The sequence below is a fragment of the Ylistrum balloti genome, unplaced genomic scaffold, assembly GCF_031769215.1.
Source record: "Ylistrum balloti isolate Yb309-2 unplaced genomic scaffold, AGI_CSIRO_Ybal_v1 Utg370590, whole genome shotgun sequence".
Classification (NCBI taxonomy): domain Eukaryota; kingdom Metazoa; phylum Mollusca; class Bivalvia; order Pectinida; family Pectinidae; genus Ylistrum; species Ylistrum balloti.
This window is the reverse complement of record NW_026782366.1, coordinates 1,844,435-1,868,251: the sequence shown is the minus strand read 5'-3', so window position 1 is coordinate 1,868,251 and position 23,817 is coordinate 1,844,435. Positions and strand designations below refer to the sequence as shown.

Below are 23,817 nucleotides of genomic sequence, written 5' to 3'. Positions count from 1 at the left end.
GCATTCGTCATGTTTCTACTGATGTTGATTACTTACAGCATTCGTCATGTTTCTACTGATGTTGATTACTTACAGCATTCGTCATGTTTCTACAGGGGTTAATTACTTGCAGCATTCGTTATGTTTCTACAGATGTTAATCACTTACACATTCTAGTTGTCACAAATATTTATAAAGCTTAATTACTAGGTGCCATATATACTCATATGCCCATTGTAACATATAATTATTAAAGTAAATTTTTACTTGTCATATTAGGTTATAAAAGCATGTTATTTTTACAGTCTACAGATGAAAATAACTAGATGTCCTATTGCTATAAAACAACTTACAGCAACTGTAACATTGCTGACAAAATTGATATAGCCCTGATCTCCTGGATTTGTTAAGTCCACGTCGCTGGATATGTTCACTTCCAGAGTAAATACTAAGTAGATCAGGAATTGTGTAGAACCTGGAATATAATGATTCAAATATTTGTAATTTAGAGTACGTTGGATTCTTTATCAGAACTATGTGATATTTTTTTTCACAACTATGTAATCTTCTTTTAAGAGCTATGAAGTATTCTTTCCAGAGCTATACTGTATCATTTTTAGTGCTATGTAATATTCTTTTCCATAGCAATGTAGTTTTCTTTTTCAGAGCTAGGTAGTATTCTTTCTCTGCGTTTTTATTTTGAAAATAAGACATGGATACATCATTCTCAAGTATATGGTTAATATTTGATATATCATTAACATTTTCAGTAAGTGACATCCATTATTATCCTTCGCTGTACATGTGTTCAACTATCCAGCATTGAAGCTTTTTAACAACCGACCTGATTTCATTAAATGACATCGAATTAACTTTCGCGTACATTAAACGCATACCAGACTTATGAATATAGACATTGACAGTGCTTTATACTTACTTGGAGCTAATGTTGTTGTTGGTTCTGAAAATCAAATGACATCTATTAATAAACTGTACGTAGTGTAACTGTATAGATAACTGGTTATCAGGCATTAACACACTTTATTGAACATTACTCTGCAGTTCATAAGTATATTCTTTACTTTAAATTATTATCTAACTTGACGTCTACGAATTTGATTATTGGTACCGGTATGAAATGGAACATACATGTTTAAAACTTATGCCAGATTTTAATATGGTATTAAAGTGACTAAATGGTTAGATATGAATTTCACAACTGATAGAAACCATTATAACATTTGAATATCTGTTAAAAATTATGTACCTTTGTTAATTACGATATTTTAAAAGTTTGCGAAATGGGAGCGACCTAGCAATAATTCACATCACTATCATTCGGAGAATGTAAAGAATGGGCATGCGAGTTTAGAATCATATTTATTCAAATTAATCTATTTCGCTCTATCACGCGTATAGAGTGAAACAATAGGTCATTTTACAAAGTAAGAATTGAAACATGACTGACAGACTAAGTTTTGGTTAATAACATCAATATACATGGTAAGAAATCATATCAAAACGGCGGTTTGAAACGAGGCTCCGAAAGGTAATGTGATGATCAAAACAGCGAGTGCCGACTACCGTTTGTTTGATGCTGATATCAATTTCTCTCAGAGAGTGTTAAAGTTTTGTGAAGAATTCAATTGTAAGTATTACAATACTTGCTCGAAATCAAACGTACGAGAAAAATGACCAAATCTAACCATTTAATCCCTTTAAAGTAATACATATGATACTCCAGTTATCTTGTAATGGTATTACCAAACATGTTTTTGAAAAGAAATACGAACTCGCTCAGTGCTTATAATACTATTATAACAATAACCTTGGCACATACCTAGACAATATACATGTAACATATACGCATATTCATACTGCACATTCAAATAAATCAGCTCCATTAAGAGAGAGATGTTTCCTTAAACTTAATACACAAATAATTAGAGAATTGTGTATTAACGAAAACAAATCAACCATCAATTTGACAACGTTTCCTCTGTACGTAATACCAAACATTTTAGAAAAAGTTTTCTTAGATTTTGGCATGTATGAAATACTGGACATTGCTGATACATACACATATGAAATACTGGACATTGCTGATACATACACATATGAAATACTGAACATTGCTGATACATACACATATGAAATACTGGACATTGCTGATACATACACATATGAAATACTGGACATTGCTGATACATACCCAGACATGTTCCTGAGCTCAATGTTCCGTGTAAGCATAGGCATTCAAATGAACCGTTGGTGTCGACACACCTCTGCAATGAGGTACAGTTGTTGAGCGAGAGATCTAGACACTCATTTATATTGTTATCGCAATTTGTATCATTCCATCCGGTTTTACATGCACAAGTACCGGTGACTCTGTCACAGCTCTCAGTATTCGCAGTAACGCACGTACAGGCCGAAGAACAGTTCGTGCCATATTCGAATGCAGGACATTCTGTAAATAGAAAATGTAAATATTTCAAAAATATAATCTGAAGTCTCCTCAAAGGCATTATTGTTTTAAATAGTTCAGGAAAGAAATGATATTTTCTAATGTTGAAAAATAATTTTTCTAAAAAGAATATTACCCTATTTGTTTTCCCCTGTACTTTAGACAGCTATAAAATCATCAGTGTTTTAACCTATCTAAGACAACAATGTCAAATATCACAATATGCATCCCAGTAACGCTGAGGATACGCAAGTTCGGATCAGTCTTATTAGTACTAAACTGTTGAAAATTGCTCTCACTGAAATAGCACTATCTCTTACCTACATAATGAATGTTAGTTTACAGACAGGTAAATTCCATACACAACAAAAAGCGACACAAATTACCATCTTCATGAAAATGAAAATAGTCTGATATTGAAAATCATAGACCAATATCGGTCTTACCTATCCTCTCCAAATTTTTAGAGAAACATGCTCTTTTTTTTCCTTGAGAAACCCTCCTTACAAAATTCACAAGAATTCCTTATTGTTCCAGTTTTATTTTGACAATAGGACCTATTTAGTTTCCATGGCTGGTCACATGTCAAATACATGTAAAGTTTCTCATGGTGACCCGCAAGGATCTTTATTAGGTCCTATGATGTTTTTTAGCTTTCATAAACGTTCTGTCATTAAATGTGAAGGCTGATATAGATATATATAGACAACTCTACTTTATTTGCTACTTGCAAATCAGTAAGTAATATCAGATGCAAAATACAAACTTATTTAAACAATGTTCATGCATGTGTTGAAAATAAGGTGATTGTAAATGAAAAAAGAAAGAAAAAGTGTATAGTTTCGAAACAGAAACAAGGTAAAAACTGTTTAACTTTAGATATTATCTTGTTTAGTGAATCTCTGAAAAAGATTGTAAGGAATAAATTATTTTGTGTTGCTATTGATAATTCTTTGATATGACCAGATCATATTTCATCTATTTTGGGCAAAATATGACAAAGATTAGGCCTGTTGCGTGGAAGGACTATTAAGATTTTGGAAGGCTTGTATGTTCCCATACTTTATTTATTGTAGTACTGTGTAGAATAATACCTAATGTAGCATTTCATATGCCTTCCTAAGACATGTTTGAAATATTACGATGGAATGTTAACCGATAAATATTTTAAATTTAGAAGGCTATTTATGATTTTAAATGTTTTCATGAAGAAGTCCTTGACTACTTATTCAGCCGTGTATCTTTAGTAAGAAGTAGTCACATAGAAAAGATATACCTGTGATAACAACCTTTTAGTGCCAAAAAACATTATAACGTGTTTTACTAGTACCACTTTCTTACATCCAGTATCAAAGATTAGACTATTTTACCTCATAAGTTTAAGGATATCAACAGTTTAACCACTTTAAAAAACAAGCTAGAAATAATTTACTTGAATTTTAGACAATTTCCCAGATTCAGTTATATGCTCGGTTGCGTCGTCACGGTTATATATCACACAACTTATCTAAACCTGTGTCTTCATGATTATATATCACACACCTTATCTTAACCTGTGTCTTTACAGTTATATACCACACACCTTATCTAAACCTGTGTCTTCACAGGTATATACCACACACCTTATCTAAACCTGTGTCTTCATGATTATATATCACACACCTTATCCAAATCTGTATTCAAAATTATATAACACATACCTTATCCAAACATGTGTCTTCACACACCGAACACTGGACTTAAATTTATTTGTATTGCATTTGTGACTGATTAAAAGGTGCATTTTATTTCTTAAGGGTGTGGTATATAATTGAACCCATAAATGCTGAAATATTATTCTATCAAATCACTGAATGACATAGACGGTCATTTGAATAGTATAGAAAGACACTGAAATCTATTATCAGTAAGGGAGAAACTATCATAAAGGTAACACTGATTCATATCATCTCAAAGTTCAAAAAGATATTTTGAATGAATGTATTAGTGCATTGAAAGAGACACAAGGGTGATATTATGTGATTACCTTGACAAACATATCTGTCAGTGGCAAAGAAGCCTTCCCTACAGACACAGACAAAACCCCCGTCAGTATTTTGACAGGTTGATGTAACTGACGAACAATTGTGTTGTACTGAATTACTTGTACACTCATTTATATCAGAGGAGCATGTGGCGCCGGTCCATCCAGGGTTACATGTGCATGTACCCGTCACAGGATCACAGGTGGCTGTGTTAGTCTGATCACATTCACAATTGGATGAACAGTTCGTGCCGTATTGGAAAGCAGGACATGCTATACAGAGAAAAAGTCATGCTCTGAATACAGTCTAGCAAGCTAGTAACAACAGCATACTAATGTTAAATTAAGTACACAGTAAAGCAAGGAAGTAATTAAAGCAAGCTAGTTTATTTTTGCATTATATCAAACAAGCAAACTGAAAATTAATGAGCTTGAGCGTGTTTATGCAGTACAAAAAGAGAGAAACATATACTCCAATATTTAATCTAAAGTGTGAGTAAGCATGAGGTTTATTGATATACAAAGTACTACAATGAAAGAAAAATAAATTAATAAAAACTAATCTACACAACACATTATTATCTCTGAAAGAAATAAAATAAGTTAATGGTGACTAACATCAATTTGTTCCACAACGCCCTAATCGTTTTTATTCGAAAATAGTCAAGTGTAGGCTTTGGTTGTTGACGACTAAATATACCCCGATATCATAGGGTAACGTAGTTCCATGAAAAGCAAATAAGAATCGATCTGTGTTCATGAGGAATTTTGCACAAAAAGACATTTTGTTTATCGAATGACCAAGTGTGACCATAACTTTTTACACTTGACTGATAATCACCTACCCAACTATAACAATAGATGTAGATTATGCCGTAGTTGTGTAAAGTATAAATACAAATTAAATCTGTTGAATGACTCGTGTAATAAATTGGTACACCAAACGTGTGTAAAATACGAACTACGCGAACAATGACGGAGGCTCAAATTGATTACTGAACATCTATTCAACGGAGTCTAATGACATGATCAATCTGTAGCTGACAATACCTATATAATGACAATTATTTATTTCCTTCAATGTGATGATATGCTTCATTGAGATAAGGGGAGTAACGACCCTAGTATTAAAAAGCGGAATTCAGAATTTCAATAATAAAGAAATAATTTGGTTACATTCAGACTGAAATTTATCTGACCAAAAGTACAAAAAGTATAGGATAAGTCATATGATTTACCTTGGCATATATATCCATCAGTGGTATAGTGACCATCGTTACAGATACAGACAAAACCCCCGTCAGTATTTTGACAGGTCGATGTAACTGACGAACAATTGTGTTGTACTGAATTACTTGTACACTCATTTATATCAGAGGAGCATGTGGCGCCGGTCCATCCAGCGTTACATGTACATGTACCCGTCACAGGATCACAAGAGGCTGTGTTGGTCTGGTCACATGTACAATAGGATGAACAGTTCGTGCCGTATTGGAAAGCAGGACATGCTATACAGAGAAAACATTAATCGCTTACTATACATTGCAAAAGCAGCAAGAATAAAAACATACTTATTTGAATGCAAGTATGTAAGCAAGAAAGCGATCTAAAAGGCAAGCATACTACAAATGCGTAGTTAGTAATTACTAGAACTTGAGTACATTTTTAAAGAAGCAAAACAGGAATAAAATAAAGCAACAGGATTCGGCTTCATTATCAAGCAAACTGATACGTGAAACTATGTTGTTTGCATAAGACAAGAGAAGATACCCTTCAAGTATAAGTTAATATTTTGACATACTCGGTGTAAAACATTCAACAAAATTGTATTAATAACAATTTTCCTAGTGCAATTATCCTAGATAATTAAATAGATAAGTGACTACCTGTTAAGTTTGAGGGCCGATTTCTAGACGACGTGCGAAGGAACGATATCTTTTTATCAGCCTAACAATCCTTGTTTGTTTTCTATAATGAACTGCTTCTCTGTATCTCTACATAAAAACGATAAAAAAACAGGGGACTCGCATAGATTTAGTCCACAACGCCCTTGTCTTTTTGTTTTGAAAATTGGCACGTTTGACAGTTGATCCCTAATGGCCAATTCAAATAAGATCATCTTCATCGAAGATTTTTAACTGGCTAAATGTGACCTTTAATCGTTAACCTTGCGTGATGGCCACGAAAATCTCAGCAGATGAAATCATGCTATGAATCGACACTAGGATTAAATAAGGGAATTCGAAAGGGTATAATATTTTTATGTTCAAGAAACAAACAATCTGAAACAGTAAGGACAAATCACACATATCTACCTTGACACTCATATCCGTCAGTAGTATAGTGACCATCGTTACAGATACAGACAAAACCCCCGTCAGTATTTTGACAGGTCGATGTAACTGACGAACAATTGTGTTGTACTGAATTACTTGTACACTCATTTATATCAGAGGAGCATGTGGCGCCGGTCCATCCAGGGTTACACGTGCATGTACCCGTCACAGGATCACAAGAGGCTGTGTTGGTCTGGTCACATGCACAATCAGATGAACAGTTCGTGCCGTATTGGAAAGCAGGACATGCTATATATAGTAAAATCAAGCTGCTTATCATAAACATAAAGCAAGAACAGTAAAAAGAATACTAATTTGAATGAAAAGCAAGCAAACAACTTAACAAGGCATTGTTGCATATTTTGCAAAAACAGAGCAAAATTAGATAAAAAAAACTCCAATATGTTGTTAGTTTTAAGAAGTAAAAAAATTATCTAAAAAATAAGTGGACATATACAGTTAAGTGATATACTGCAATGTAGAAAAGATAAATTAAGGAGAAAATATTTAAGATAATTTTTTTCTAGAAGTCCAAATGTGCAATGACTGAGTGACTCGTTAAACATCTCCGGGATCCCATGAACTGAAATTTTTGATGGTCGACTTGAAGGACAAGTACAAAAGAACGATATTTCATTTATCATCATAGCAAATCGATACCGTTTGATTTCTGTGAGTAAAGACGCTTTATCTCTATCTTAGGAAAGACCTGACTTGTACAGATCGCGCAGTAACTTTCCGACAAATTAAGATCCTCTTTGCAAAGAGCAATCTATGAAGTCGTCTCTGTAGTTCGTGGTTTCAATATTTTACGGAGGAAATATGGTCTTGTAATTAAAGGTTATGGGGGAGACCACAAATTCATAACGAAGAAGGTATGAAATGAAACCAATAGAATAACATAATTTGATGGGTAAAAAGTTTATCTGCAACTCGATAAAAATGACAGGAGAAATTAAACACGTTTTACCTTGACACTCATATCCGTCAGTAGTATAGTGACCATCGTTACAGATACAGACAAAACCCCCGTCAGTATTTTTACAAGTCGATGTAACTGACGAACAATTGTGTTGTACTGAATTACTTGTACACTCATTTATATCAGAGGAACATGAGGCGCCGGTCCATCCAGCGTTACACGTGCATGTACCCGTCACAGGATCACAAGAGGCTGTGTTGGTCTGGTCACATGCACAATCAGATGAACAATTTGTGCCGTATAGGAAAGCAGGACATGCTATACAGAGAAAATGTGAGCATCTAATTATACAATCTAAAAAGGCAAGTAAGAAAACATGCGAACAATGAATTAATGTATTTACGAAGCAGAAACAAGAGCGTTGCAAAAAGATAGTAAGCAAGCACACCGAAAAGATGATAGGAAACTATAAATAACAGTTAACTACAGGTCTTTGTAACCACAAAAGATATGTATCATTGTTATAAGCTGTTGAGTTACAATGGTTAGTATATCATATTGTTTTGTATCATTCGGTAGTGTATTTCCCTATATTTCGTAATGATCTCGTCAGTATTTTCTAATGCACTGGAATAAGTTATCCCCAGTAGCCTTATGCTAATGAAGAATAAATCAGACGAATTGCTTTCCTCTGAAGCTACATGTAGTCCAAAAAATATCAATTTTCGTGATCTTTTCACGAACTCATATATCCACGATATAATTTATCTTCAGTTAAAATTGACATTAATTATGATACAACCAACGTACCAAACTTACATATACATGTAAACTGACGTATTTAAACAGTATTTAAAAGTTAAAAGTATTTAACCCTTATGTGCATTTCAGTGTTTCCTGTTGTAACAGTGATGATAAGGATGTGAGATTACAGCTTCCAAAACAACAGTAAATGATTAAGGGAAACAAACTCGGATAACAAACCGAATTGAAATGTTACGTCTGAAATACGTCTTGATTTCAAAACAGAAGGTATGTTTGCCACATTCTTCATATATAGTTTCTTCCATACTCCCATACTTTCATAGCTCTAAATAGTGCCGTCAACGTCATGTGAACCCTTCATATGTTATTCTATCTAGCTTGACGTTGCCGTAAGAACCAACAAATGCTAAGCTTAAATATAGTAATTGTTAAGGTAGCTTGTCTGAAAGTCTGAAGGATGATTCGGTAACGAGTATTATGAAACCAAATGATACTAATGTAAAGATATGGTTGCCCGTTGCGCTTTGTTTTCCTCACAGGTCGATTTTCAGAGGTATACTATATTGCTGCAATGTAGATAGATATCTCAATCTGCTGGCAACACCAAAGAAAATATACCAACTTCAGTACCATCACATTCTAGTTCGGTCGCGATTCTGGATGTACCGTCAGCAGGAAATGTGATATTTCGTTGTTAATTAAAATATATCTTAACTGGCCGTTCGCGTTTGAACAGCAGACCGGTGTTTTGCGTTTCTTTTCAAACAAATCAGCGATGTACGTATATTCCCATTCCAGATAATTACAGATGATTCTGAACGTAGTTTGCTTCAGAACCATTCAAATTTCCTCGACCAAAATAGATAATAATATACTAATTCTACATTTTATGCAAGTTTTTTTATATCTTAAAGTGCAGGAAAACGTTAAATTGTCCTGATTTGGAAACTTGTGTATCAACCAAATATCGTTTACAATACAGTAGTTCTCTTAACTATCATGGCAGATACCATCAATAGTTCTTTGATGAATAACAAGACCATCCAAATGCCTTACCTGTGCATGTTATCCCATCGCCACTGTAGCCAACTCTACATTCACAAGTGAAAGATCCGTCAATGTTCTGGCAGTCAGCTTCCGCAGCACAGTTAGCAGGGGTTACTGTACTATTACACTCATTAATGTCAACTGTGCAGCTGTCTCCTGTCCATCCAGTTTTGCAGTTACATGTTCCAGTTCGTGTGTTACAGTTCAGCGAGTTTGTTTGGTTACAGCCACACGGGCTTCCACACTGGGTGCCATACGTAAATCCAGTGCAAGCTGCATTAACATGAATGAAATTCATTAACTTAAGTTATTATCAGCGTCAAATTGTTGATGTTGGAACAATGCAACCCATCAAATGTGCGATTCAGTTTTATTTTGGTCTTTTACTAAATTACATATATTGCCATGGTTCTTTATACTGAAGAGTCTTACCGTTGCAAACTGACCCATCTCCAGAGTAACCTATTTTACATGTACAATTGAAACTTCCGGGAGTGTCGATACAGTCTGCTTCTGCTATACAGTTATCGTCACCTCTGGTACATTCGTCTATGTCTGAAAAATTTGAAAAATTAGAAAGTGGTTTAAGATTATAACCTTCATCCTCTGGTAAAGCATTGAAACGTATCATTTAAGTATTGATAACAATAATCCATAATTTTTCTATATTTTTAAATAAAATTTTATTTTCATGAACATATAAGCTGTTTTGATTTCGAATTATAATTTTGATTACGCATGACAGGTTTAGTAAACGATACGCATTCTGATAGCACGTTTCAATACAATTTTGAATGCTTGTTATATCTTCTTTTTATTGTTCCGCCAAAAACGACATTTCATATACTCTGAAGGAAAACCGAGACAAATTAATTAATTGATCAACATCATTTCTATTTAAATGTCCACGAAGAACAAAAAGTTTTGATATTGTATCACTTACTCTGACATATGCCGCTCTCATCCTTAGCATAACCGTTGTTACATGTACACGAGTATGACCCAGGTGTATCTGTGCAGTTTGCATTTGCACCACATACATTAGGGTCTACGTTACATTCGTTGATGTCAAGATCACAGTTGTCACCTCTCCAGCCAGGAGAACAAGTACAATTACCATTGGTGTGGTTACAGGATATGGTATTGTCAAACACACAGGTACATGGACTTTGGCATTGTATTCCAAATGACCGCTTGTCACAAACTGGAAGGAAACCAATTGTATATCTAAATTTACATATAAAACATTACAGAGATTTGATTTTATGTGTTTTACAGTAATTATATTCGTCAGATGTAACGTATATTTTTCTTCTTCGTAAATTAAAGTTCTAGCATGTAAAAAAGTGAATGCGATATTAAACTGTAGAGTTAAATATTAAATTTGCTCGATTATAACAATAGCTATTAGTAGCAGAAACGTTTAGATAAATGTTGATTGGTATCTAAATGGCATTTTTAAATGTGAGCCAGTGGATATACACTAGCGGATGAAAGAAACTGTGCATGGGTGTACTACGCTAAAAGTAAGGAGGTATATAAGACACCAACAGGTAGCGTCAACGGCTGATTTTGGAGGCGGCGTAAGCGACGCTGTATCTCATCCTACACGTGTTCTATAAAACTGTCATAGAAGACAGTGGCGGCCCGCGCGACGTGCGGACGAGCACTATCCTGTTGTACCATGACGTCATATTGCTGCACAAATGGAAGGACGTGAGGCCTGATGATTTCGTCACGGTATCTTATGCCTGTAGGTGTGCCGTCCAAAACCGCAACACCTGTTTTGCCACGGAATGAGACCCCCACCATGACATTCCCTCCACCGAGTTGAATCACATAACTGTCATGGAAACGTTCACCAACTCGATGCTACACTATAGAACGACCGTCGCTGCTGCCGAGAGGAAACCTGGATTCATCCATGAGAAGACCACGTGCCCAGTCCTGCTGCGTGAAATATATGTGTTGTCTACACCAGGCTAAATGTGCTACACGATCATATTGTTGGAGAACAGGTGGTATAGTCGTCATAGACGTAGAGGGACTCACTCTCCCAATGCATCTCTTTCATTTCTTCAACCTGGTATAACGTTTCAAAGACTTTTCCATCCTTACGCTGGCTTTGTTAATTTACACTATGTTTTTAAATAGGTTTAGGCTACAAACGTGTTTGCAATTGAGTGCTGGCCGAAAAAGAACGTACACTGACAAGTCTAAATGACGAGAAGGCATACACAACTTACTTGTGTAAAGTTTCAAGCTTTAATTAAGAATATACATGAACATTTTACACATGCAGTTTCTTTTTCCGCTAGTATATTTGCGCACTTGTGATATTTTTGTGTAATAAACATGATTTTGAACATTATGAAAAACGATTGTGCTACAATATTTATTATTTCCTTAATCACATACCAACACAAGTGCCTGATGCGTCCAACACGTAGCCAGGATGGCAGTTACATATATAGCTTCCATTTGTGTCTTGACAATCCGAGAAAGCAGGGCAAATTGATGGGTTGTCACATTCGTTGATGTTTGTTTCACAGTTGGATCCTTTCCAGCCACTGTTGCACGTACATGTACCATTGACCTTGTTACAACTGTTTGTGTTGTCATTAGTAGTAATACATGAGCACCGAGTTGCACATTCTTTTCCATATGTTCCTTCGGTACATTCTAAAGAAAAGTAATGGTGATTAAAAGTAAATGTCTAACTGTGCCTTCTAAACAAATTATACTTACAAATGTAAGTAATTAATAGGGTTATAAACAAGAAGTTTCAGAAACTGTTTAAAGTTGTCATTGCTCTGTTTTACCATTTTTTTCATATCCTAAGTGTAATGTCAAGGTATGAAAAAAATCAACGTTATGTGAGAGAAATTTACGAAAAAACAATTATGTCAACCGGACGTCGATGGTAACAGAGTATGTCACTATCAATAACAATAATAGAAATAAAAAAAGATGAATATTCAATTTCAATCAAAACATACACATAAAACATTAACGGCTGCATTGTTAAAATTGTGTTGAAAACAATATGCGTAAAACTCCGATATAAGTAAACCTTCCCAAAGGAGTTGGGAACGATGCTTTAATTAAATATATCTGTTTGTATCACAATGAATTTCACAACGAAGACAAAAAATTATACCGAAGTTTTCTAGATTGTATTGGTATTAAAAGAGGTATGTCAACACCACATAATACCCGGAGAGACACCATATGGGTTCATGATTGGAACAACCCTGACTGAGATATTCTAAACGAATGTTATCTTCCGTTTTGTTTACTTGAGGAATTGTTGCAATAATTAAATTTACCAGTGCAGGATACTTCGTCAACGTCCAGTTTGTATCCATCGTTACATGAACAGGTGTAACCAGGGGTCGTGTCATTACAGTTTTGCTGGCAAGGTTTTGAAACACTGCATTCATCGATATCTGAAAAGAGATTATCGATTTATAGTTTTCAAATTTACCTAGGTATGCACGTTTTTATGAGTAGAAGTAAAGACTAAATAAAACGAAAACAATTTAGTTGACTTCCTTTTATGTACATGTCCAGTAAATTTTAGATTATCAATTTAATCGTCCAGGGTAAATGACAGACATACTTAAGTTCTACTAATTTCAGAGGTTGGTAAAGCAATTTCGATTTATAAACATCCGTGTGTTTCCAATTATCTTTCTTTTAATGCATTCAAAAAATAAACCAAACGTTTTTTATCAAAGACATTATGTAATGCCAAAGATTCACAATTTAATATCTCATAGAAATTCATTTCATTACGTAAAATTCCAAAACCACACACTATGATAAGTGAAAGTCAGCTTGCATCGTAACATATGCATATATAATTATAAAAGGAATTTTCGTTAAATAACCAGAAGTAAATAAAAGTAAACAAAGCAAGACTTACTAGTGCAGTTGAAGTTGTCTTTAAGTTCGTAGCCATTTTCACATGAGCAGACGTCTGTTCCGTTGACCACGGCACAGATCTGAGTACACGTCGCATTGGCGGTACAGTTTTCTCTTGCTGTAGTAACAAATTCGTTTCATGTTTTATGCCATAATCAATTTTGTCTCTACCATGACACACGCTACAGCAGGTTTCACATAGAAAACATTGTACAAAATAACAATAATAAGTTAGCATACTCTTTCAATACATTTTTAGATTTAGATACAGTAGACCCAAACTGTATCATAGAGCTATTTTGTCCTTCTAGCACTTGTCAGTAATTACAAGGGGTTCAATTTGGGAATTAAGATAGGAGCTGAGGAAAACGAAAGAAATGTTAATATATAGATGAAGAGAAGCGCTAGCTCCATTATTCTATAAATGTCCCAAATTTCATTTGTTTGAGAGATCATAAAGCATATGGGTACATTTGGCCTGTGCAACTATTCGGCAGAGTACCCATGTTATGGAACATTTTCTTTTGGTTGGTAAGTACACGTATTTGCTTAATTAATATTACACATTCCCAACCAGATTGCATTTGTGTGAAGTTTTTGTGTGTTATATTGCTTACACCAGAAAAAAATTCTGTGAAATATTCAAACACACTTTCTGCATGTGTATTAATTTTACAATATGTTTAAGAGGTATCTATCATTTTTCTATCAATGGACAACATTATGCTAACTCTTTGACAACTTACGAGTGCAGAGTTTTCTAAACTCAGGGTCGAGGATGTAGCCAGGTGTACAAGAACATCTGTAGCTTCCTATGTTATTAAGACATTTCTGGCCACATTGTGACTTTCCGGTGGTGCATTCATCGATGTCTACAAAGAGAACAAGCCTTTTCATGATATTAAGATAGCAAGATTATACCGACACGAAAATACGATGGCAAACATATGATATTATGGTGACATTTTAAAAAAGAAAACCAAGAAAAGGTAAAAAGATATTTAAGATTGGGAATGGATAATCAAGTTCATTAGTTCGTGACATGGAACTTGAATTATACATTTGTTTGAACGTCTGTATTCTCCTAAACATATTTTATTTTATTTGTCAACTGATTCCCTCTTGTGTAAATCACAAAGCCCATAGAAACACCAGCATAATCTTCCGCAAATAGTATGTGGCACTGTCAGGCATTCAACTATCAGAATATGATATTTGTATTTGACTGTCTTATTTGATTTTTATTCTTAGCATAAACAGAATTTTTCGATTGATTTTACTATATAAAGAGTGTACTTGTTCTTTTAAGTAATGTAGTGCCCTTGACCACACTACATCAGCTCATTTCCCCGAGGGAAGATCCTTAAACAAAATACTGTTTCTCAGTTGTATCTCACTTAAACAAATATATTCGATTATAAGTACCGTTGAGACCAAACTCGACCTATACCTTTTTGTTGAAAAGAAATACTTTTGAGATTTTAACACATGTATCATTTAAAAACAAATATACTGAAGCAAAAGACGATTAAATTTGTGGAACACGCGGTCATATTCTTCTTTCGCTGTGAGGTTTTTTTTCTGTGGTCTTTTTTTCTAGTTTAGACGATTTTGAGAGATAACTGTTTTTCAATATCAGTCATTCTAATTTCATGCTTTATAAATATCCATGAGAATAAAAAAAACGATTTTTAAAATTGAAATCTTGATAATATGTGATCCTTATGCGAGTGTTGGCAATCATAAAAAAGAAATGCATCATACCTTCGCATCCTTTACCGTCATTTTGGAGGGAGAAGCCATTGCCACAACTGCATACGTAGCTTCCGACAGTATTGTTACATAATTGGGAACAACCAGCAGTCCCTGCTATGCATTCATTGATATCTGAAGAGAACAATATCTCATTATGTTTAACTAATAGGAAGTAGTCCCGTCATATTAGGTATAACTAAAATAAAATCTCCCAAAGATAGATGTCCAGTGCAGTGTTAGTATTTAATAATATCTCAGAAAATACAAGTTCCATATTTTTAAAACTCATAATAAAGTCTTTGATATTTAAGGCTTTTTAAAGCGCTATTTGATGGAAGACAAACAGAACTTAACATGTTCAATAAAATCTTACTGAAGTTTGAATTAATCATAATCTGTTACCTTCACAAGATCCCGAACTGTTGGTGAAGCCACTCTTGCACTGACAGCGATATGAACCCGGTGAGTTGACGCATTCTTCATTTGCACCACTGCATGGTGTTCCTGTATCGCATTCATTGATATCGCCTTCACATGTATCACCGACCCATCCTGTTTTACACACGCATCCACTCTTGCTGGAACATGTATCCACCCCAAGGCCACAGTTACAGTCATTGATACAACCAGGTCCCCAATGAAATTCGTCGCATGCTGAAAGCAGCCGAATGAAAAATAACGTATTAGATTTATTAGATTTGTCTATTTGTTAAATGACGAAAATGTTATATAATTTGATGATATACTATTATTTACAATCTTAAATGTAGAATATAGTTTTCGAAGATTAACTTCAGAAAACAGACTTTTGTTTCTTATTCCGAAAAAAGTAATATTACTAGGGTACTGTTTTAGAACAGTTTTGAATTTCAGACAAGAGACCCATACAGTCACTTATATTACAACTCAGTCATTCATCGTGTTAGAACAGCTTGCAGAGAAAATAATAAATTTACATAAGTATTAAGCCTTTGAGAATTTTCTTAAAAACGTACAGTTTGAAACTAATATAATGAGAATTTATATAAGTATGGGTCACTAATGACTACATGTAAAACAAAAATATCCTATGAGTGTCGACTCTGAAATTTCTGTCATAAGTTGAATATCAAGAAAACTCAAGATTTCTACTGTGTGATATTTGAACGAATTAAATATTGACTTTATGAACCATTCATTTGTAAAGAGTAATGTATTTTGATAGAATTATCGTTATTTGTTGTTGTATGTTCATATATCAAAATTGTATACATGTATATTCATTTAGAGTTGAAGTTCCTTTCGGAATATTTTTTTCATCCTCTTTTTTAAAAGAATTATTTCACAATAAAGACACTTCAACATATACATACATTTGTGTCCGCTGTTTTCTTTATCACAAAGGGTTCTTATAGTTCAAATAGGCAACTATGAAGCAGCCGATAGAATATGTCATTCGGTCTGCTATCGTTTAAGTGACATCATAGAAAGTCAAAAGGTCTGCCAAATTATTTAGGACTTGTAGTTTTCTCGACTTTTCAGTCTATCTCTCCAACTCTCCAGCTTTTGCTTTTTTAGTGTACTGTTACCTCCATAATGTGCATCTACTTCAAGTGACTCCGGTTGCTACAAAGGTAAAAAAGAACATCCCCTTTCTCTAAATATAAAACAGCAGATTCAGCGATACCCTATACTGCTTGTACAAAATGCATATTTTATCACAAGTTACCTTGGCATGTTCGTAGATCGTTTGACAGCTTAAAACCATCTTGACAGGAACATGTATAGCCTGGAGCAGTGTTTTGACAAGAGCTCGGATCAGAACATTGATTTAACGTGGCATTGTCACACTCGTTGATGTCTGCAAGATAAGATTTGTAAACATGAAGCAGATAATTAATTTATTAGTGAGATGACATCTAGAATACCTGAAAGTCGGCAGATAGGTATAGTTTAGCGCAAGAACACAGGTAAGTCTAAAATTAAATGCCACTTTCGAACTAAATCGTTTGACATTGCCAATTAACGCCTAAACATTAAAAAATGGAATTGCGACTCTTCTCTTTCAGCAATACCAGCTTGGAAAAGAAACGATTGGACTAAATTTATCAGTTAAATGGCAATTGGTGTCATACAATTGTATTCTACATGTAAGTTTCAAAATATATATTAAACAAAAAAAGAAAGGTAACACTACTTTATTCTGTGTTTAATAAATTAACCCCTTCATAAATCCTTACCAATCATGTACGAATAATGTAATTGATCAATTCTGATAAAACTGCAGTCATGGTTCATTATAAAACTATACGTTCAGTTGATTTTATTCGACTGTAAAGGACGTTGGGGTCAATTGCAAAGGTAACACCATTAGTAACGGGTATGCCCACCGTTTGCGAAGTAAACAGCATTGCAGTGTCGTCGCATGGAACTCGTAAACCGGCGGATAATTCGAGGAGAGATGCTGTTCCATTCAGCGATCAAGGCTTGGGCGGTTTGACGGCTGATTTTGACGTTCTCTCACGCGTCTCAGACATGCTCAATCGGTGACAAATCAGGTGATTTAGTTGGCCAATCTAACACCTGTACGTTATTCTGCAGCAAGAAAGTTCTGCTGACGCGACTGGTATGCGCTGGTGCGTTATCCTGTTGAAAAATGGCGCCAACGTCATGGCTTCTTAAGAATGGCAGAACCACTGATCTTAAAATTTCGTCCCGATATCGAATGCCGGTTAAATTGCCATTTAACACAACAAGCCTGGTACGAGTCCCCCACAAATACCACCTCAAATCATTACACTTCCGCCGCCAAAGCGGTCTCGTTCTGCGACGCAACAGTTCGCAAAACGTTCCCCTCGTCGCCTCGACACTCTGCGCCTTCCGTCCATCACAGTGTTGCAGACAAAACCTAGACTCATCTGAAAACAGAACATTGCTCCATTGTCGTAAGGCCCAACGACGGTGAACACGGGTCCAGTTACGCCGATTATTACGGTGACGTCGCAACAAATTGGGTCCAGTGTAGGGACGCCACGCTTTCAACTCGTAGGCCCTCAACCTGTTGCGGACTGTTTGGGGAGACACACGACGCCCAAACAATGTCCTTGCAGTCTCTACTGCGGTTACGAATCTATTGCGCAAGTGTATCAATCGTATACGACGGTTATCCCTGGCGGTCGTTTTACAGGGTCGGCCGCATCGGGGACGATCGGATGTTGACCAAGTTTGGTTTAAACGACTTACCAACTGCCAAATTGTCTTAACACTGCAACTGAAATGCCGTGCAACTCGACGGCGAGACTCCCCAGCCTGGATCATGCCCACAGCCCTTTCTCTCTGTACTTGTGACAGCCGTGGCATAATGATAAAGTTGATAGATAGAAAGATTCTGTGATTTCTAAGTCCTAAGGATCTCAGGAACAGTTGTCAGTTTGAGTGTTTATGAAATTCAAGCGAAGATAAAAGTTAGTCGCAGAAAACCTCGTGCAGCTCTTTCGCTTATACAGACTTTCATGCTTGAATTATTTTGGTAACCTCCTTGGATTTTGTAATGTAAACATTACCATTTTCTAATATTGCACTAAAGTAATTTTGTTTTCACTCATTTACAGGTATTCGCCAAGGAAACGTGTTAACCTTTCTTTTTTTGTTGAGTATATATATAGGGAACGAAAAAAGGAGAATACAAGGACGAAGACAGCAAATGAAGAAAAAGAAACAGTACAACAGTCTATGGGAAGACATCATAGAAAACAGACAAGACAAAGAATTGTATGTTATAGGTTGTCCTCACCGTTACACGTTTTCAAATCCGCAGCCAGTTCACTTCCACTGTCACAATAACACACAGCTTGTTCATTTACCACGAGACAGCCATAAGAACAATTGGCAGTGGCGATGGATATACATGGGTCTCTTACTACAGGAAACAATAAGAAAGAATATATTAAACGATTATACTGTTCTATGCTTAATCATTTTCAAACTGTAGTTAACATGTGAATCGCACATCAATGAAGGTTCTATAATATCGACTTGTCCGATGAAATCCCATATTTTAACTAACGGGTGCCGTGATAATCAATTAACAAAGTCTAGCTTGAAAAGAGATTGCATCCAAATGGCTAAATATCGGTGTCTGAAAATCAATTAATTTCGTATGCATTAAAGCATACAATTATGTAATTTCTGGAACACGCTCGCACGTCACATGTACTGTTATTTGTGCCTACATCCTCGGCACACGAACGGCTTGATATCAGTACAGTTTAAACATCAGAACTCAACAAGTAATACTCCTGTAATAAAAATCTTCTCAATAATATTTCCTACTCGAAAATGAAGTTTTAAATCTTACCACATATGCCTGCCTTTTTGATAGCATTCGGTAAGGTGATATAGATATAGACGATGGCAATAAGATTAATTTCTGTTATATCAAAAGCAATAAAATGTTAAATATAAATTAAAATGCAAGATATGTTTTTTACCTTTTACGCATGTGCGTCGGTCATCTTGTAACGTAAAGCCTTCAAAACACTGGCAATAGTAACTGCCTTCCTGATTTTTACAGTTTTGGGAGCAGGTGTCGCTATTAACTGCACACTCGTCAATATCTGAAACAACAGTGTGTGAAACAGCAATTAGAACAATAAAGTGGAAAGTCTTACAACGATATAAACTGAAGGAGACCATTAAACAGTGATAAAACAATACAGGAGAACGCTGAACAGTTATATAAATCTATATAAAAGCACATTGAACAGAAGTGACCAAACAAGTGAAATTTTAAGAGCGATAATAATTACACAGGAAAAAAAGTTTAATAGTGACAACAATTATACAGAAGATAGTTTAACAATGAAAATAAAACTATTCACGAGAAAGTTTACCGGCAGTGATAAATTTAAAAAAGATAATAATGAAAATAAAACTATATGAAATACAGTTTAACAGTGATAAAAGAACAAATCTGTAGAATATGTAACAATGAATATCTAAAAAAAACCATTAAAACACGATAAATCTTTACAGTGATAAACCTAATATCAAACAAAAAAATTAAATAGTGTTGATAACTATAAAGGAGAGAGTTCAACTAAGAAACGGGAACTATAGAGGAAAAAAAACAAGAGAATCAGTGAAACAGTTGAATGCTTCCCGAAAACCATTAAATTGGGTACGAAATTTAAAAAAGTAGAAAAAGTATTTGTAATTAAGGGTTTGCAGGCTCTGAATTCGGTATACTGTACATTTGCGTAATATGACAAATGTGTACACCAAGTTTTATTATCAAGTTTTTCATGCATGCAAAGCTATGATCCTGACACATAAATTAAAGAAATGCAATAACTCTAGCTAAGGGTCATGGGTCTTCACATTTCTTCACTTCCCCTTGTTTTTAGTATAAGTGATGTATATGTTACATTTCGATATCATTGTTTATTTAAATGCACACTGAGTAGTTCCCCGACACAAAATCTAAACTAAGGGCAATAACTCTGTTGCAGGCCCTAACATTGATACACTGCACATTGTCTTCGTATAGTCAATATATACATAAAGTTTCATAATCCTAACTTCAATGCAAGCAAAGTTATGCACTAGACACATAATTTTAACAAAGGGAAATAACGTAAGGGCCATGAATTCGGTACACGACACATCGACTTATTGTGACCAATGTATACACCAAATTTCATGATCCTTGCTTTACTGTGGGTAAAGTTATGCAGCGGACACGAAAGGTCGGATGGAAAGACGGACGGATACAGAGAAGACTTTATGTTCTCCCGAAAATTTTCTATGCTCCTCTAAATTTTCGAGAAGCTTAAAAAATGTACAGGAGAGAGTTTAACATTGATGAAAATAAATAGTATAATGTTTAACAATAAATGGAAATATTGCTGGAGATAGTTTTGAATAGCGATAAAAATAATACATGGGGGAATGGTTAACCACGATTATAAACAACGCAGGAAAAAAGCGACGAAAAACAATATAGGTGACAATTTCAAAGAGAAAAGAACAACTCAAGTTAACAGCAATATAGAGAACAAAACTATTCAGAAAAAAAGTTTATCAGTAAACAAAAAGAAAACTGGAGAATTGATAGCCGGGATTCAACGATACCAGTCTTGGATGCCAATTTATAACTTTATGATGTTTTTCCTGCAACTTGTTACTGCATAACGACATTGGTAACGGATATGTCTTTCAATACGTGTGCTTTCCGTAATTCAAACAGGAGCAAGAGCGAAGTTTTGCATGTTTAACAAGAAACTGTATTGACATTCTCACTATTGTTGAAAATGTATACTCTGGTGTCTTTATAAAATATGTAACCAAAGAAAAAGAAATAAAACTTGATGATCTGAAAGTTCATGTACATCTTCATTTCTATTTCTATGTTATCCGATTTTAAGTGTTTATGAAGTTACCAATGCAGGTGTAGGGCGTTTCCTGTTGGTATCCTGGTTTACAATTACATGTAAAACCACCATCGCCCTCCAAACATGTTGACGTCGTACTGGAACAATTATTCAGCTGCTCTGAATCACATTCCTTGATATCTAGGAAAGACGAAAAGACACAATATATAATCACAAATCACGTCGTTATGATGGCGAACCAACACATATGAATTGAATGAAGAAATTACAGCTTTGCCCAAAACTGATTTTTGTTAAAACCATTAAAATCTAAAACATGTGAAAAGTCTTACTAGGAATTAGAGTACATACCGACACAGGTATTGTTAACAAGCTGGAAGCCATCCCGGCAGTAACACTCATAGGAACCTCTGATGTTCCTACACAATTTCCCAGATCCACAAATGTCTGGAGTTACCACACACTCGTTGACATCTGAAGCGCACGTTTCACCCTCATATCCATTTAGACATTCACAGCCTAAAGTTGGATTACAACCGACAGCACCATCATTGTCACAATTGCATTGGTTACTACATCCGGGACCCCAGGTAAGCGAAGGACAAGCTGGAAATAAGAGACATACCAAACGTACATAACACACAAATAATCCACTATGCTGTCGTGGGATCGACTAGGCATTTCACAGATATAAAACACTGTCATGTTATGACAGCAATATTAATGATGTAGTACGGGATACAGTTTTTTACACTATCGGCTATTTTTTCTTTATTCTTTTTTTATATGGAAACAGGGTTTCCACGTTAGGTAATGCTTTTCACGCTTCGCAAATTTGTCTTTACGTGGTGTACAACAGTTAAAAAATAGTTTTGCCACGTTCAATATTAAGCACAATGTATATACTTTATATTTCAATATGTCTTGTGTGCAGTACATCAAGCCGGACTCTACGGTGGACAGTTTGAATAAATTTCAAAATATTTCATCAACATTACCGCTCCTCTTCATAACAATATCCGGAGATCATATGATTCAGTGTAAAGAGTGTATAAATGTTGTTCATATGCACATGAATCATACATAAAAATCATCTATGTTCTAACGTTATACGGAAACTAAACCACTTACGGTTACAGCTGACTTTGTCGGTGGATAGTTTGAAACCATCAAAGCATAAACACTCATAGCTGCCATTGGTATTGGAACAATTTTGGTTACAGATATTTCCTGCGCATTCATCAATGTCTACAAATAAAATATTCAGATATCATTGTCCTCCAAATGGTTTCATTCTTGCTTTTTCGTTGAATGTTTTGACAGCAATGGATAATAAACAAATCGCAGAGTTTTGTTTCAGTTCAGAAGATAAAACATGACGAAATGTTATTATCAAATATTATTTAAGCCTGTACCAAACACACAAGAGAATCCCACATTTTGATATGACAGAGTTAGATACAGCAGAGCCAAATACATAAATTGGTTAGACAATCTTACCTTTACAAGATACTTGGTCCGTATCAAGTTCATATCCACCTTCACATATACATTCAACAGTCCCCGCCCCCGAACTGTTGGAGCACGCGTAAGAACAATTCTTATTAGCAAGCTGACATAAGTTATATACTGAAATGAAAAGAATAATAAGTTATATAGAGACGGTTTATAAGGAGATATTTACATTGGTTTTCTTATCTTTTATATACTATTTTAGAGCTAGGTATCAAAATTATGAAATGATTGATATTTCTGTAAAATAATATAACAAGCGTGGTTGGAAAACAAATTCCTTACAGACGAACAAGCATATGTAGCTGATGTCTGTATATATCTTGTTGAAAGCTTTTTTTCAATCGAACGAAGCATTTTGGTTTTGTTGCCATTGTATATTCATTTCAAGTTATATCAATGAAATTAAGTTGATGTTGATACTTATTTTTTAACGTTAAGAGAAATTTTCAAAGAATACTTGTCAAAGATCAAATATATTATGATTAAATATAATAGTTAACATTATATTTCATTAAAGAGTTTGTGACTCCATAGGTACAATCTACTGCTAATAAGACACAAGTGATTTCGTACCTTCCATATAAGTTAGGAATTCGGTTATTTATAAACAAGGAATCTTTTAAACTATCTTAAAACATCAAAACTAAAAGTCGTCGGATTATATAGCACATTTATCTGATATACTTTGCAAATAATTCATTCACTGACTG

At 34.7% G+C, this 23,817-nt stretch overlaps 1 protein-coding gene across 1 annotated transcript in view; it reads right to left on the bottom strand.

The window, feature by feature from the left end:
* The window catches only part of LOC132556765 (mucin-2-like), an 82,672-nt gene that overhangs the window by 8,610 nt on the left and 50,245 nt on the right, over nt 1-23,817 (bottom strand). The window contains exons 26-48 of the mRNA XM_060221207.1: nt 23,093-23,221; nt 22,724-22,840; nt 21,944-22,198; nt 21,641-21,772; nt 19,691-19,816; nt 18,994-19,119; nt 16,930-17,061; nt 15,624-15,875; nt 15,231-15,353; nt 14,213-14,338; nt 13,468-13,584; nt 12,869-12,988; nt 11,958-12,221; nt 10,483-10,743; nt 9,972-10,094; nt 9,549-9,812; nt 7,776-8,045; nt 6,785-7,054; nt 5,708-5,977; nt 4,473-4,742; nt 2,192-2,449; nt 917-940; nt 333-454 (exon numbers count right to left, since the gene is read on the bottom strand). Of these exons, the coding sequence (XP_060077190.1) occupies nt 333-454; nt 917-940; nt 2,192-2,449; nt 4,473-4,742; nt 5,708-5,977; nt 6,785-7,054; nt 7,776-8,045; nt 9,549-9,812; nt 9,972-10,094; nt 10,483-10,743; nt 11,958-12,221; nt 12,869-12,988; nt 13,468-13,584; nt 14,213-14,338; nt 15,231-15,353; nt 15,624-15,875; nt 16,930-17,061; nt 18,994-19,119; nt 19,691-19,816; nt 21,641-21,772; nt 21,944-22,198; nt 22,724-22,840; nt 23,093-23,221 (4,151 nt within the window). The remainder of the gene's footprint in view (nt 1-332; nt 455-916; nt 941-2,191; nt 2,450-4,472; nt 4,743-5,707; nt 5,978-6,784; nt 7,055-7,775; nt 8,046-9,548; nt 9,813-9,971; nt 10,095-10,482; nt 10,744-11,957; nt 12,222-12,868; nt 12,989-13,467; nt 13,585-14,212; nt 14,339-15,230; nt 15,354-15,623; nt 15,876-16,929; nt 17,062-18,993; nt 19,120-19,690; nt 19,817-21,640; nt 21,773-21,943; nt 22,199-22,723; nt 22,841-23,092; nt 23,222-23,817) is intronic.